This window comes from Gracilinanus agilis, chromosome 4, assembly GCF_016433145.1.
Source record: "Gracilinanus agilis isolate LMUSP501 chromosome 4, AgileGrace, whole genome shotgun sequence".
Lineage (NCBI taxonomy): Eukaryota > Metazoa > Chordata > Mammalia > Didelphimorphia > Didelphidae > Gracilinanus > Gracilinanus agilis.
The window spans coordinates 25,101,039-25,117,265 of NC_058133.1; the positions used below are offsets into that span (position 1 = coordinate 25,101,039).

The 16,227-nt window shown below is 53.4% G+C and overlaps 1 protein-coding gene across 1 annotated transcript in view; it reads left to right on the top strand.

Annotated features, from left to right (window-relative positions):
• Positions 1 to 16,227, top strand: part of NDC1 (NDC1 transmembrane nucleoporin) — a 56,791-nt gene that overhangs the window by 26,883 nt on the left and 13,681 nt on the right. The window contains exons 4-14 of the mRNA XM_044674801.1: positions 1,636 to 1,684; positions 1,773 to 1,874; positions 2,477 to 2,651; positions 4,735 to 4,873; positions 6,240 to 6,348; positions 7,718 to 7,769; positions 8,491 to 8,623; positions 9,057 to 9,149; positions 10,693 to 10,774; positions 13,673 to 13,834; positions 15,794 to 16,042. Coding sequence (XP_044530736.1) covers positions 1,636 to 1,684; positions 1,773 to 1,874; positions 2,477 to 2,651; positions 4,735 to 4,873; positions 6,240 to 6,348; positions 7,718 to 7,769; positions 8,491 to 8,623; positions 9,057 to 9,149; positions 10,693 to 10,774; positions 13,673 to 13,834; positions 15,794 to 16,042 — 1,345 coding nt within the window. The remainder of the gene's footprint in view (positions 1 to 1,635; positions 1,685 to 1,772; positions 1,875 to 2,476; positions 2,652 to 4,734; positions 4,874 to 6,239; positions 6,349 to 7,717; positions 7,770 to 8,490; positions 8,624 to 9,056; positions 9,150 to 10,692; positions 10,775 to 13,672; positions 13,835 to 15,793; positions 16,043 to 16,227) is intronic.

Consider the following 16,227-nt stretch of genomic DNA (forward strand, 5'->3'; position numbering starts at 1 on the left):
GGAGGAGGAGGAGGAGGAGGAGGAGGAGGAGGTGGTGGCGGCGGCGGCCTGGGCTGGGTTGCTAGGAGGGCATCAGTTATCTTGTCTCTCTGAGATGAGAAGATCAGAGTAGTCTCAGCAAGGGGTCCAAGGAAACTTGAGAGTGAGTGGAAGGACCCTTGTTGGTCATTGGCCACACACTGGTTTTCTCCTCTTAACTCGACTGAAATATCTGTGTCTCAGGAGTCCCCATCATCTTCCTGGCCCTACACATGGAACTGGCCAGAGAATTGTTTTGCCTCCATTTTCCCATACCCTTCTTTGATTTTGTAACTGTTATCCATGATTTTATTCCTGTTAGATTGGAATAACTTTGTTCTATGTTTTAGAAGGGAAATTGAGTGCTACAGTGGGTTTGTTTTTTTTTTATTTAAAAAATTTTAAAAAGCCAAACAAACCCTTACCTTCTGTCTTAGAATCAATATTTTGTATCTGTTCCAAGACAGAAGAGTACTAAGGGCTAGTCAATCAGGGTTAAGTGACTTACCTAGGGTCCCACAGCTAGGAATTATCTGAGGCCACACTTGAACTCAGATCCTCTTGACTTTAGGCCTGGTGCTATATGTCCATTGAGCCACCCAGCGGTCCCTATGGTGCTTTTTAAAAGCACCCCTAAACTGTGAGGGCATTCCTATTTTGCTGGGAAACCACAACTGCTTTACTTGAGTTTGAGAGTTTCTTGTTCTTCAGACTTCAGTTCTAGGGACTGATAGCAGTGGTGATGAGAGGAAAAGGAGGCCTCACACAGTGTGTTGATAATTTTTAAAAGGTTTAATTAGGCCTGTTAGTGTGTCTGCTGAGATGCTCTTGGTGCAGCTGCATGCCACAGGGTTCTCACTCAGCTTTAGCTCCCCCCCAACACCCAGTTCATTCAACTCTGGTGACTCCCTGTTGCCTTGAGGACTGAAGTAAAAATCTGTTAGGCTTATAAAGCCCTCTGCATTCTGCCCCCTCTCCCTCCCACCTTCCTGATCTTTTTACACCTTATTCCCCTCTATGTTCTCTGTGATCTAGTGATAGTAATAATAATAGTTAACATTTACATAGTCCTTACTACAATGATCTCATTTGATCCTTATAACCCTATTATTATTCCCATCTTCCAGATGAGAACATAGAGGCAAGCAGAGGCTAAGTGACTTGCCTAGGATCACACAACTCAGATTTGAATTTGGGTCTTCCTGACTCCAGGCCCATCATTCAATCCACTGGGCCCGTTAGCCTTTATGCCACTGGCCCTCACACCTGACATTCCATCTCCTGACTCCAGTCGTTCTCTCTGGCTGTCCTCCATACCTGGACTTCTCCTTCCTCATGTCTGCCTTCTGCACTGCCTGGCTTCCTTCTGTCTCAGCTAAATTTCCTGTTTCTCTTGGGCCCCGGGGCGTAGCAAGGATGAGGGACAGCAGCCAGCCTTATGGCCCTTTTCTGGCCATCCACGCCCAAGGCCCTCACCTGTAGTCTTAGCTTGACAGGCTAACATTGGGGTGGAAAAAGTGGGTTTTAGCCATGTCGAGTTGCTTGGGATTATGGCAGACTCCCCCGGAAACGCTTCCGCGGTGGCTTTAAGTTCTGTGGTTCGGTGCCCTCCCCCAGACTGCCCACGAGCACGCTGGCTCCGTCACGTCCAAGCGTCTCGGCCAAAGTCCCCATTTGCTTTTGTCCCAGTGGTTCCTCCTGAGGTCCGGGGAGGGGGGTGCACACGAGCTGCCCGAGCCCCTCTCTCGCTGTAGATGCCTTCCACGATCTGTATGGTTCCTGCGTCATCTTCTACCTCCTGTTGCTGTCGATGGTGATCATCGTCATCAGTGTCTTCAATGTCGAGTTTTACACAGGTGAGTGCAGCCTGAGCTCGGGCTCGAGGACGCCGGGCGCAGGCCATTCTCGGGTGCATTCTGTGCGCGGCGTGCGCCTGAGGACGTGCCCACACGGGCCAGCTAGGCCGGGAGCCGGCATCCTACTCGGGGCCGCAGGACGTTAGGAGGGGTTGTGAGTCTCCCGGTGGAGGGGATGGTCACAAGGGGGGGGTCTCTTCTTCCCCTTCGTCCATGACTGCCGCCCCTTCTTCACCTCCCCCGCTAGGCCAGGGGCCCTGACGGCTTGGTCTTGAAGCCCGAGGGGAGCCTCCCTAGGCTCGTTGGCCTCCTCTGAGCGGCCTCTCCTTCCTCTCTTCTCAGGTGGGTTGGGGTAGCTCCCCTAGAATCTGCTTTAGGTCACAGCTTGTGGGCATCGTTCCCTTGGCTTGGCCTTTGGGAGCGGGGCACATGCAGCCCGTTTGTCCTCTGTCCAGGCTCCGCTGAGCCGGCCGCTTCCCGGAGGTCGTCTTTCTCTGCCGTCACTGCTGCCACATTGTCGGCTTTTGCTTTCCGTTATGAAGCCTGCCCGGCCTTCTCCCATGAGGCTGCCTCCATGAGGCTGTGCTGTGCTCTCTCTGCAGTGGTGCCGTCCATCCCCTGCTCCCGCCTGGCCTTGCTTGGGAAGATTGTCCACCCCCAGCAGGTGATGCACTCCCTGGTGCACTCGGCCATGGGCATGCTGATGGTGTGGTGCGCAGTCGTGATGACCAGGGAGCAGTACCACGTCCTGGCCGTGCCCTGTACCGACTCCAACAGGTAACGATGGTGGCCTCCACAGCCCGGGACCCAGGGCCGGAGGGCAGACGAGGCACCTGTAAAATACAAGGAGCTCCCCAAGGGGTGAGGAAGGCCCCGAGGACGAATTAAAGTGTCCCCGGGGAGAATAGTCACTCCCTGGATGCTTGTAAAGGGCCCTCTGGTAGGGGAGCCTGGAGCTTACTGACCTCACCCCTTGGTCAAGGCTGTGCCTCCCCACCCCGGGCAGTTATCCCTGGCCACTGAGCAGGCCCTCTGCAGGGGGGGAGCAGGGCTGGGATTTGGGGGGGTTGGGAACCCCTGGGTGAAGACGCTCCCTCTCCCCATGCAGGGCAGACCGGGTGGCCTTAGACAGGGCCCCGAGCGCTGGGAGGCCAGGATCTGGCACTCAGCCATGGGGCTCGCTAGCCACCGCTCTGCCCAGCCTTTCCCCAGTGGCATTGAAAAGGTTTTTAGAACATGGAGACCTTTTGTTTTTTGCACCGTCATTTTCATTTCCAAACGTACCCTTCCTCCCCTCCCCTGCCTAGTCAGCCATCCCTTGCCCCAAAGATAACCTTCCTAAGCACTGCCACAAAACCAAGCAGCCTTGGCCATCTCCTCCAACCGTGCATGCAGGATTCCTCACCTGTAGCCCTCCACCTTGGTAAGGAGAGGCTGCCACATTTTCTCAGATTTTCTTGGTTGCCAAACTCGGGCATTGTAGTAAACAGCCTGGTGTGAATCCCAGGCGGAAATCTCAAGTCACTGATGTTGCGAACACGTGGGCACCTTCCCAACCTCTGAAACGTCTGCACCGTTTGAGTTCCGATGCTGTTAGAGGCCGGTGACATCTGCTGCGTTTAGCAGGGGAACACGGAGACAAGAGGGAGCGGCCCCTGGGCTCCCCCCAAGGGGGACAGAACAGAAAGTCCCCGGGGAGTCAGCGGCGCCCTGGGTTGGGGCGGTTTTTGTCTGACCAGGGACATTGCCGCTGTGGGCATTCTCAAGATGATTTGTTTTCTTCTTGTTTCTTGAATCTCTTCCAAATTGCTCCATCTTGTGTTTCAGGCTACAGGATTGGCAATTGGTCCCCAGTAGAAGGGGTCTCTGACATGGTTTGTGCTCCCTGACAGTCTTAAATGGAGTGACTAGGGCCTCCTCCGGGTGCTCACTTCTTGGCTCTCTCTAGTGCCGCCTCCACTCTTACAGCTTTTCACCAAAGTGATCTTATTGGGGTCTCCCACTAGCCACGTGAGCGCAGTGGTTTAAATATTTTTATCCCCATTTTATAGATGAGAAAACCAAGACTGAGAGGAGGTGAAAGAGCACTGCATTCTGGGTGCCCTGGGAATAGGATCTCTGGGCCAGTTTCCTGTGTGACGTGCTCTTGGCGGATGGTGATTTTCTGATCACCTTCTGCCTTGATCCCTACTGGTGGGGTCTTGTTCTTGACCTCTTCTGCTATTTCCTCCCGGAAAAGTGGGGGCTCTCGTTTCGTGGAGGCTTAGCTTGCTCAGGGGGAACAGGCCCGGGTAGGGTTCCACAAGCTTGGAGATCTGGGCACAGGTGGTGTATCTTTGACCCAGGAGAAAGGTCAGCCCCAGGTGGGACTGGGGGGTGATTTGGGGGCTCCTCATGAAGACCAGCTCCAGGGTTAAGGTGACTTTGGGGGTAGAACAGCAGCAGGAGACCCAAGACCTGGACCAGGCTGCTTCTGGGTTGGGAGCCCCCTGAAGACTCGGCCTTCTTGCTTTTCATCTGTTCTGGACCTCCAGGACTTACTCAGATGGTTGAGTTTCTGAAGCCCTTGGCTGAGGATGAGGGGAACAGGGAGCCCCACATGCAGTTCCTCATCTGCAGAATGAGACACCCCCTTCCAGAGTCATGGCTTGGGCTTGATCCCCCAGAGTATCAGACGTGTCAAAGCTGGTGGCCTGCCCGAAGGAGTTCCAGCGTGGGATGTCAGGGGAGTGACTGCAAGGCTGGCCATGGGTCTGCCTGCTCTAGGGATTGGGGCATCGGGTTATGCCGTGTATCCCTTAGTTTGCAGCTTGCCTCAAATGCTCCCCTGGTGACTCCCTGCCCACCTGCTTCCTTTCAGCTTGGACAGCAAGGCGGCCCAGGCCTGTTTGAATGAGCGTCACCTCTTCCTGCTGTTGTCTGGAGCCTTCATGGGTTATAGCTATAGCCTCCTCTATTTTGTGAACAACATGAACTATCTGCCCTTCCCCATCATACAGGTAAGAGGGAGCACAGCCCTGCCTCCCGGCCCCTCCTTCCCATGTGGACTGCCCAGGGCTCCAGCCAGAGCTCCCTTGGGGAAGGAGACTTCTTCTGTCTCCAGGCAGCTCTGGGCTTGGGCCCTGGAGCTGAGGCTGCTCCCCCGTCTCGCTTCCTACTTGGACACCCAACCAAGATGCTCCTGCCCCTTCTGTGGAACTGGGGGGGTACCCGGCAGCCTCGGTGCCAGGAGCTGTGCTGTGTGTGCCCAGAGCGCTGTTCCATGTTAGGGATGCTTCTTGTCTCCCAAGAATTTGCCTTCCAGGGACTTGGTTGGTTTGGGTCAATTCAAATAATTTTCCAGACAGTAGCCCCAAAGCTGCCAATCCTAAAGCATTTCCGTGGTCCATTCCATTGACTGCTCATCCATGCTTTGTTGATACTGGCTGGTTTCCCCTTCATTGAATTCTTTTCTTTTTTAACCCTCACTTTCCATCTTAGAATTACTTATCTCTTTGTTCTAAGAAGACTAGTAAGGATTAGACAATGGCAGTTAAGTGACTTGCCCAGGGTCAAATAGCTAGTAACTGGTTTGAAGCCAGATTTGAACTCAAGACCTCCTGTCTCAGGCCTGGCTTTATCCATTGAGCCACTTAGCTCCCCCCAGTTGAATTCTTAATGACACAGAATGTAGGCAGGTAAAGGGGACAGTAGCTCTGGATCTACAACCAGTCAATAAACATTAATCGGGGGCAGCGAGGTGGCTCAGGATAGAGCACCAGGCCTAGAGATAGAAGGTCCTGGGTTCCAATCAGACCTCAGACACTTCCTAGCTGTGTGACCCTGGGCAAGTCACTTAACCCCCATTGCCTAGTTCTTATTGCTCTTCTGCTTTGGAACCAATATACTGTATTGATTCTGAGGCAGAAGGTGGGGATTTAAAAAAGAAAATAAGCATCGGCTGTGTGCCAGGCCCCGAGGATGCAAGAAAGGCAGAAGATGGTCCCTGCCCTTGAGGAGCCCGTAGTCTGGTGGGGAGACGGGGTGCAGACCCTTGTGAGTGCACTAGCGGCAGGCGTGTCTAGGAAAAACGAGGGGAGTGGGTGGAGCAGGCTGGGGGCTGACACTGTGCATGACTTCATTTTAGACATGAGCAGATGGACTCAGATGGAGGAGGGCCCCTGTCCTCTGGTTTCTCACCCTAGATGGTAGCCCGCAGCCCATTCCTTCCCACACCGCCTTCCTGCACATGCATGCCTTGGAGGGAGTCAAGGCCTCTGGGAGGATCAGCTAGGAGCTGGGCTTGTAGCCCTGAGGCCCCCAGGGGATGGAATGGAGGCCAAGGTGGTAGCCCCAAGCCCACTGCCTCTTCTTTCTCCTCTCCAGCAATACAAGCTGTTACGGTTCCGAAGAGCCCTGCCCCTGCTCCTCAGGCACAGCGCTGTGGAGTCCCTGTACCTGGTCAGGAACTTCTGCGGCTTCTACTATTTTCTGGGTGAGGATTGGCTTTGTGGATGGCGCCTCTTGCACAAAGTGGGGTCCCGCTTCTCTCTGTCTCCAGTTTTTTTCGTCTGTGCCCCTGCTGTGTGCAGATGACTGTTCTGGGCCTGGCCTGGGATGCCACCGACTGGTCAGAGAGCTCTTGGCAGGCCCCCTGGAGGGAGCAGCCATGTGTGACCGGTGCCAATGGAGGCACCGGACTTTGGCTAGAGCGTGTTGTACGATCGATGGCCCAGTCAATGTCTGTGTTCTCTTCCAGTATCAGGTGCTTTTAATTTGCTCCTTTCTCAGCCTCATTAGAACTCTGCAAGGAAGGCAAAGCAAACTAGAAGGAGCCAGAGAGAACACCCCCCAGCTTTGCCCTCTCCCATTACCTGTGGGGACACGGAGGCCCTTTGTCCAAAGGCAGGTAGCTAGGGAGTTTTGGAGCCAGGCCTCAAGCCCGGGGGTCAGAGACGGCCACATGGACCCTTTCTCAATCTCTTGGGCTCCCCATGAAGCCGCCTTCAGTGTGAGAATTCCAGAGATGGAGGGCTGTTCCCAAAGGTGTCTGAGGGTGAAATGGGCTCTGCCCTCTGGCCTCTCTGGCCTCTGGTACTGCCAAGTTGGGGCTTGGGTGAATGCTCCCTGAGCCAGGGTCACACCAGGGATTCCTGAGACTTCTCCATTGTGGTTTCTTGAGCAGGGACTGCTGGGCATTGTGGAGACCAGAGTGGTTTGTCCTGATGTTCTAGGGAGATGCTGGGGGCAGCCATCACCTCTTTCCATTTTACAAGCCAGAGAACCAGGACATGAGCCAGTCAGTCAAGCAGCATTTATTAAGTGCCTGCTCGATGCCTGGGCCTGGTCAGCCAGAGGCTGACCTGAGCCAGTGCTGCCCTCTCTGCTGGTTCCTTCCCTTTGCTATTGTCCCAGGTTGTCCCCACCTCTCTGCCAGCAGCAGCACTGCCGGTGCCCTGGGCCACCCTGCTCTTGCCCCCTGGTGGCCACACTGGGCAGCGTGTTCTTGACTCCATTGCTTAGGATGGTGGTAGCTGGTGCTTGTAAGCAGCAGAGTGAGCTTGGGGCATTGCAGAGAGCCTCTCTCCAAAAAGCTTTACCATCTTCCTGTTGGACCAACCTTTCTTCTTTAAAAGTCCAGAAGGCCTTGGGAAGGAGCATTGTCCTCGTGGACCCCTCTGGGACCTCTCATCTCCCTTGAGGCACCACAGAGGCTCCCCTGGGTCTGTGTTGCTAATGGGGCTGGGTATTTCAAAAGTCCTTCCTTCTTCAGACTCATGCAGTCTCACTTCTGTGTTCTGGGGTCTCACGGCTTTGCCTCAGTTGGGCTGCCCGACTTTATAATTTGGTCTGCTTTCCCTTAGGCTATATTCCCAAAGCATGGATCAGCACTGCGATGGACCTCCATAAAGACGAGTGAGTGATCCTCCTTCCCTTCTCCCTCCCCCTTTTCCCATGCCATCTGCGGGACTGGGCTGGGTGTATTTGACAATACAGGCTCCTCAACTTCTGGGGGTTGGCACGTGGTTGGGGGATGTGACATGTAACCAGATCATGGCAGCGCAGTGTATGAGAGAACATAACTGGTGATCTGCTAGCATGCCTCACCTAGGAGATTCTGGAAGGGCTCTTGATTGGGGCTTTATAGGATAGGGAGAAATTCAGCAGGTGGAAGGGGGAGGATGCTCTTGGTCTAGGGAGCATCCAGGCAAAGGTGTGGCAATGGGAAAACCTTCTTGAGGTTTTGTGTACAGAAGGGACAGTGAGTGGAAAGGTCATTGGAGCTCCCGGAGATGCACTGGCCATATTGTCACTTTGACATCCCTGGACAGAGCCGAAACCTGCTTAAGCAGAGATGCTGGTTATGTTATTAAATGTTTTTCATTTCCCCTCATTCGTACGAATGACCCAAAAAGTAAAAAAGTGAGAACTCCCCCTGAGCATGAGGAAGACCTGAGCTGGATTCACTTGTGAGCCGGCCCCAGTGTCGGGCAGCCAAGTTTGTCTGGGAGGTGGGAGTGATGCCAGGGAGCCTCCTGAACAAGCATCTCTGGCCAACGCCTGGCCAAGGGGAGTCGACCCAGACAGGCCCCACAGGTGTGACCATCAGAACCCTTGTCGCCACCTCCTTTTCCAGGAAGCAGCATCCCCTGGACACCCTGAGCGGGCTCTTGGACTTCTCCTTACTGTACCACGTGTGGCTCTGCGGGGTCTTTCTTCTGACCACCTGGTACATCACCTGGGTACTCTTCAAGATTCATGCCACAGAGGTCAGTGCTGAGGGACCCGAGGCTTTTCCCACCCTCAGTTCTGGGGCTTGGAGAGTGTCTCCAGACTGGCCCATTCTTGCTCTGCTCTGTCTTAGCTGCCCAGAGCCCTGGAGACCAAGGGCTGAAAGGCCAGGCCTCGCCAAGTGCCGATTGTGCCGAGCAAGGCCTCCCGTTTGCTAGTTCCCCTTGTTGTGTCTCCCCCCCCCCCCCCCCTTGCCTGGCAGTGCCAATGAGATGTCACCAAACTTGGGAGCAGGGCAGGGGGCGGGGGAGTGTGCCGCCCCGGACAGGTTGCTGTGGGAGAGGTCAGGAGCCCATGGACGCTCTGGGGCTTCCCCGGATGTCTTGGTCTCACAGCACTTACTGCAGCTTCATGTTGCTGCCTGGCATGATGGCGCAGTCCAGCCTCCTCTTCTGTCTGCTCTGATTTCAGGCCCACGTCTTCCCTGTCCAGCCCTTGTTTACAGGAGATTCGGAGGAATGCCTACCCAGAGTCTTAAGTGCCAGCTCTCCCCTCATCACCAAGGTAACGGCTCTGAGCTTTCCTGGGCCCTGGGGGTGGACGGGGATTTCCTTAGCCTTTGTCTTAGCCGTGGTTAAATGATAGCATGGCCAGCGGGCTGCTGTGGGCTGTGTGAGTGCTCTCATGCTCTCATGCTCCCTCCTCCATGAAGCCTTCCCTGACCCCTCTCTGCTGGACTCACAGTGACTGAGCTGGAGGGGTGGCCAGAGGAGGAATTCAAGGACAGGGAGGCCCGCGTGGGGAGTTGGGTCCAGGCTCTCTGGAAGTCTCTTACTCTTCCTGTTGTACTACCAGATGACACGATTCGGTGTTGTTCTCTTCCCTGCCTGCACCCCATTTCTTATAGTCCGTAGCCTGGATTGACATTCTGTCTTCACCTCATTCACATTCTCTCCTGCAGGGAGATGACTAGGCCCTGGAAAGCAGAGGCTGTTAGCCTGTCCTCTATTTATCTTTATATTCCAAGTGCTAACCCCTGGCTCATCACATACCGTAGACTTTTCTGTTTTTTAACTCTTCTCTTCATATCAGTTCTAAGACAGAAGAGCGGTAAGGGCCGGGCAATTGGGGCAAAGTCACTTGCCCAGGGTCAACCAGCTAGGAAGTGTCCGAGGCCAGATTTAAACCCAGGATCCCTGACTCCAGGCCTGGCACTCTATCCACTGTGCCATCTGGCTTCCCCTGCCGGTGTTTTTCTGAGAGCAGCTTGGGTTAATTTATCACCTCAGACGCTGGGCAGGGTCGTCGACTTTGCTGCTGATCAGTCCGACCCGGGATAGCAGGGCAGCATTGGCTGGTCATGAGCAAGCCGTGGGAGGGGGAGCTTTTAAAGCCACATTCTTTGGAGTGAGACAATGACAAATGAATCACTTTGGAGCTTCCACAATTCCAGAATCTGTTTTTTGGGAGTAGTTACTGGGGTTGCTAAGGCCAGATTTTATGTACGTCAGCATTTGTCATACTAGTTACACGCTAGGAAGAAACACAAGATAGTCTGCGTCTGAGGTAACAAGTCAGCGATGTGGGCACACACAGGACCTGCGGGTTCTGGGCCAAGGCCCAGAAGGGCTGGCACAGCCTGCCGGGGAAGCAGGGTCGGGGGCAGGCCCTGACGTCTGTCCTCTTGGGGGCCTTTGTGGGGTGATTTGAGGGCAAATCCAGAAGCCCTGTCAGGTTGTCGAGGCTGCTCATGCCAGCTGCTCGGGTGCTGGCTCGGGTGCACAGTGGCCCTGCGTCCCGGACAGGGAAAGGCTTCGTCTGCAGGTTCTGGGCAGCTCTGTGGGCCATTTTCCCAGATGTTCCCAGGAGGGTTCGCCATAGGATTCCAGGCTTAGTAAATCCACGTTTGTCGTCAACGAAGGATCACAACTGTTAGTTTTTAAAACTTGTTTGGTTCTTCCAGAGCGAGGTAAAAGGCCTTGAAGGGAGAAGCTGGATAGGCCCAATCCCACGGTCCCGCCATCTGCCCTCCTTTGGCTTCCCAGCAGCCTTTGGGGCACCTGCCACATGGCTCTCCAGCCCTAACGCGTGTCTGTCTCTCCCTCAGTATTTGGCCTTACAGGACCTGATGCTGCTGTCTCAGTACTCCCCCTCCAGGCGACAAGAAGTTTTCAGTCTCAGCCAACCAGGTACCTCAGAAACTCCCAGGCTTGCCTGGGCTGGGTGGGGGGAGGATCTCGGCTCGGAGCTTGTGGGACACGGCCCAGGCGGCAGGCCTCAGCTGGTGTGGGGGCCTCTCGGGCCCCTCCTTTGTCTTTATTACCTAGAGGGGTGGCTCTGTTGGGAGGTGTGAGCAGCCTAAGTGAAGGAGATCAGTGAAAGTGGGAATCAGCCACTTAGCCGGGGCCGGGGCTGTGAGAGAGAAGCTGGCATCAACACGTTTTCTTTTTCTCCCTGGTTCTTTGTCTTTCCTCCACTCAAGAAAGTTAGTAATGAGATGGTTTTAGAGAAAAGGAGATGCGGCAATCACGGAGTTTTAAAGCTTAAAGAGAACTTTGAGAAATCGTATTTTATAGTTAAGGAAACTGGGCTTGCTGAAGTGACTTGTCCAAGGTCACACAACTAACAAGGGGTAGAGCTAGACCTTACTGTCTGAAGGTTCCTTTTTTTACCTTCTCTCATATGGCAGCTTCATTTGAACTCAAGACTACCAGGGCAAACCCTCGGGGGCCTTCCCTCTGCTCACTAAGCCTGGCCAGTGCTGGGGAGTAGCCTGGGCATTGGTTGGCTGTCCTGGATCTGCAGCTCGCTTCATCTCTGAATGTTTCCTCTGTAAGATAAAGGAGGTTGGGCTAGAGGAGGACCCCAAGTCCTCTTAGCCCCCATGGGGTCTCCCTGGCAATGGAGAAAAGAAGCAGGCAGAGCTCTCAGAACTTCTTGCACTATTGGGGGAAAACATACAGACAGGCACTACAGGGAAGCTGGAGTGTTTTTTGAAGGAAGCAAAGCAAGCATTTATTACGTACCTACAGTGTGCCAGGCACTGGGCTAAATCCTGAGGAGACAGATCCAAGCCGAAAGAAAGGATCTGCCTTCGAGGAGCTTATGTTCTGCTTAGAGGAGGCTGAAAGGAGGAGTGGGAGACAGGGGCAGGCCAGGCCACCTTTGTTGTTCTCTGAAAGGGCAGGACTTCACACACTGGTGACATCCTTTTTTTCAAATGTAAGTATTGGTGGGTGTGGCTAGTCAGGCCTAGAGATGGGAGGTCCTGGGTTCAAATGTAGCCTCGGACACTTTTCTAGCTGTGAGACCCTGGGCGAGTCACTTAACCCAGTTGCTTAGCCCTTACTCTTTTTCTATCTTGGAACCAGCACACTGTGTTAATTCCAAGATGGAAGGTAAGGATCTAAAAAAATAGGCATGATGTGTGTGGATACACAACAAAAATTATATATAATTGATTTATCATTTGAGTGTTTACCACCATTATTAGCTTGAAGAGTTTTGAGCTGCTTGTAGAGGGGCAGGATTTGTTGAGGAAAGAGCATTTCTTCACACATGAAATGCTGTCTCTGGAGTGTTGGATTGCCCATGCGAAAAGGCAGTCTCCTTCCAGAGAGACCCCTGGGGTCTTGATCTCGAAGGGATCTCAGGGCCATTGGCCCGGAGAGGGGAAGAACGGCCCGCTTTCCCATGTGATTTGGTCATAGCCCCCTTTGCTGCCAGGACAAGCCTTCAGCTACAGTGATGGGGACATAGCTGGAAACTGCTTGAAAAGCGGCCAGTCCCCTGACTCCTCAGTGAAAGAACCCATTCGGGGGTCTTCATGAAGAGGCTGGGTGGGTCCTTTGGTCCACATGATGGGGAAACCTCTTTCCCAGCTCATCCATGGTGCTTTGCAAACACCGAGGCCTGTGGTTTGGTTTTTTTTAAGTGACAGTTCTGGGGAAACAAGGCCCTTCAGCCTCCCGAGATAATGAGAAGCAGGGAGGCTTCTCTGCAGAGCACAAACCCTCCAGTTTAAAGCAAATCATGGAACAGCAGATGTGTGTGTGTCCCAGCAGAGCTGAGGAGGAACACAGGATGGAGCTGGGCCTGAGCTGGGGACAGAGCTGCTGACGTGGGCCCAAACAGGGCGGCCGGCCTCGTCTCTTTGGGGCCCACACAGCTGGCGGGAGGGCCCTGGGGAGGCCAGGCTGTACCTCATTAGACATGTTAGTGCCCATGGACATGTTTCCAGCCTGCTTATTACAGCTGATGATGTAACCCTCAGTCTTAATATTGGTGCCTATTCCATAGGGTTTGGGTTGGGTTTCAGGGCTTTGTCTTGTGAAATGTAGAAGAGAATGTTCTTTGCCAATGGGATCCTTTTGGTCTGGGAGGAAGATTTTGGAAAGAAAGATGATAGAATCAGCATCCAGAAAGACCTCAGCAGGCTGGGATGGTGGGCAAGACCTAAGGAGGTGGGATGAATCAGGGTGAGTGGAAAGCTCGAGTATAGACAGAGGAAGTCGAGCCCTGTCTGTGTGTTTGGACAAAGCAGGGGTGGGTGGGGGAAGAGGATTGTAGTCACAGGGGTCAGCAGTTTGGCTGGGCAGCCAGAAATCTCTCAGCTGATGCTGGGCCTCATGACTAGTGCCCTTCTGGCCAGATCAGGTAGGTGCTAGGTCTCCTCCTACTGTCATCAGAGCAGTTCTAGGGCACTGCGCTTTAGGAAAGAGTATGAAAAGCTGGGGAGTATCCTGGGCAGAGGAGGGTATCCGAAAGCCAGATCCCATGAGGGTCTGTGGAAAGAAGTAGAGATAGCCTGAGAAGAGTTGGCATGGGGAGTGGGGACAGATGGATGAGAGCCTTTGGGAACTTGGCAGGTTGTCTTGTGGAAGGAGAAGCAGACTTGTTTGGCCTGGCCCCGAGGACTGAGTGAGGGGGAACAAGGGGAAGGGGAGGTGGGGGCTGGATGTGGGGCTTTATCCACAGGCATCTCACTGTCTGGCTCCCCCACTGCCCATCTTTCTCTCTTGAGACCCACGCTCTGCCACAGGGATGTGCTGGTGGCTGTGTTCTTAAGGCTGTTCTCTGATCCCTAGGCGGGCACCCCCACAATTGGGTGGCCATATCTCGTGAGTGTTTGGCTCTTCTCAACGACCTGACTCAGAAACTCGTGATGTACCAAGAAGCTGCTGCCGCCAACGGGCGAGTGAAGACCCTGACCAGCCCTGTGGACTCCAATAAGCCCACTCTGGTGGAAGGTAACTCATGGGTACCCCATGGGCATATTCCCCCTCTCTCCACTGTGGACTGCCTCACCATTTCCCCCCCCCTTCCCTGCAGGCCACCTTGCTGTCCCTCTTACCCCAAGGACTGTCTTGCCATCCTTACTCCAGGCTTCCTTGTGGTCATCTTCCCCATGGGCTTCTTGCCGACCCCCTCCCCTTTGTGGACTGCCTTGATGTCTTCCTCTCCCTTTGCAGGCCATCTTGCCCTTCCCTACATTTGCCTTGCTGCCATCTTCCCCCATGGAGTCACCTTGCCATCTGCCCCACCCCCATAGGCCAAAGAATTTTGGGGGGCAAAATGCTTGGTTGCTGTCAGATGGGAAGGAAAGAACAACAGGGGCCTGGCCAGCAGGTGCCCCTCAGGCTGCACAGTGAACATGCTTCCCCCAGTGCTGCATCTTCAGGAGCTGCTGATGCATTTTTGGGATGTTTGTTTAGGTTACTACTCTGGTAGTCTCTGAATCTGAGGGGAATGAGTAACTCCCAGCTACCCCTTCTGGAGAGCTTTGTTCACATGACTCAATATGTGCATATTTGCCCCATTTTACAGATGAAGAAACTGAGATTTGGAGAGCTTGAATAGTGTGCCTATGCTCCCACAGTGAGGAGACCTCCAGCAGGCTTGCCAGGTGCCATGCCTGATGGTGACGCTTGTACCCTGGGGACCACCCAGAGAACCAGGGTCCTAATTCCGAAAAATGCAGCCAGGAGAGGGGTTTGCTGGTTCTTTGAGGCCCAGCTGACAGTCTTGGAGGCCTGGAGTGGCAGTCATACCCTGCTGCCTACCACCCCCAGCTCTTTCTTCTCTCCTGTTTTTGGAGGCAAGAGGCTAGCTTTTCCTTCATATTTTCATATTTTCAAACTCGTTTCCTTTGGCTTCATTGGGCATTTGCCTTCACATTACTGTGGCTATTATGTCCATTTCGACCTTGTTCTACTTAAGTTGAGTCTTTTCTTCAGGAATGCTTGGAAGTCCTCCATTATATTAAATTACCATACTTTCCCCTGAAATAGTGTAGTTAGTTTTGATGGGTAGTTGATTTTTGGTTGTAGCTCCAGTTCTCTTGCCTTCTGGAATATCATATTCCCATCCCTCTGCTCCTTCAGTGTGGAGGCCACCAGATCCTGCATGATCCTGATATCTGAATTGTTTCTTTCTAGCTGCTTGTACTATTTTCTCCTTGGCCTGGGAGCTCTTGAACTTGGCTATCATTCCTGGGAGTTGTCATTTGGGGATTTAATGCAGGAGGTGAACTGTGGATTCTTTCCATCTCTATTTTACCTCTTGTTCAAGGATATCAGGGCAGGTTTCTTGGATCATTTCTTGTATTATGATGTCTAGGCACAGAGGGAGACCTTGGCCAAATCACTCACTCAAGATGGTCACCCTGTTGGGGGCAGCTGGGTAGCTCAGTGGATTGAGAGCCAGGCCTAGAGACAGGAGGTCCTGGGTTCAAATCCAGTCTCAGACACTTCCCAGCTGTGTGACTTGGGCAAGTCACTTGACCCCCATTGCCTACCCTTACCACTCTTCCACCTATGGGCCAATACATAGAAGTTAAGGGTTTAAAAAAAAAAAAAAGATGGTCACCCTGTGTCGGGGAGCTTGGATGAAGCAAGGCCCCCTCCCCAAGAAGGGAGGCTAAACCCAGTAATGTGCCCCTCACAAAGCCTGGCACATAGTAGATGCTTAATAAATGTTGATTATTTGATCAATGAGAATGTGCTCTAAGTGCTAGAGAATGGAGGTACAAAACCAGAGATTTTGGGGAGTGGTCACTACCCACGTGAGGCTTGGTGAGCTTCATGTAGGTGGTGACTTTACAGGATGGATCCTCCAGGCGGACACAGGCCTCTGTGGGCCATACACTTCTTATGGGCAGAGGAAAGCTCCTCTAATGCACAAATCTGGCTTTTTGTTTGTTTTTGCAGAAGAAATTGCTTTTCAGACTCCCAAATCCAGTGTGATGTCGAAGACTTTGATGCCATCATTATCAAAAGCATCCCTCTTTTCTCCCAAATTTGCTTCCCCTGATGCTTCCAACACAGCTGGCTCTCCTTTCAGCACCAATGTAGTGAATCGAGTAGTGGGGGTCCTAGATCTCAACTCTGCCATGTACGAGGCCTCCCAGAGTCCATATCTAAGAAGAAGAGGGCCAAGACTATGGACTACCCTTACAGGTGAGGACTGACCACTCTGCTTTTCTTCTTGCAGCCTCAGTATGACAGACAGTCAAGTCAGTGGGCCTTCGTTCTCCATATGCTGGGCCCTGGGACCCTCTCATTCTAAGGGGGATGTGGAGGTATAGTTGAAGAAGTGCAGAGGAGCGCAGCCTGCTTGGCCTGGGGCTCCTCTGGCAGAGGGC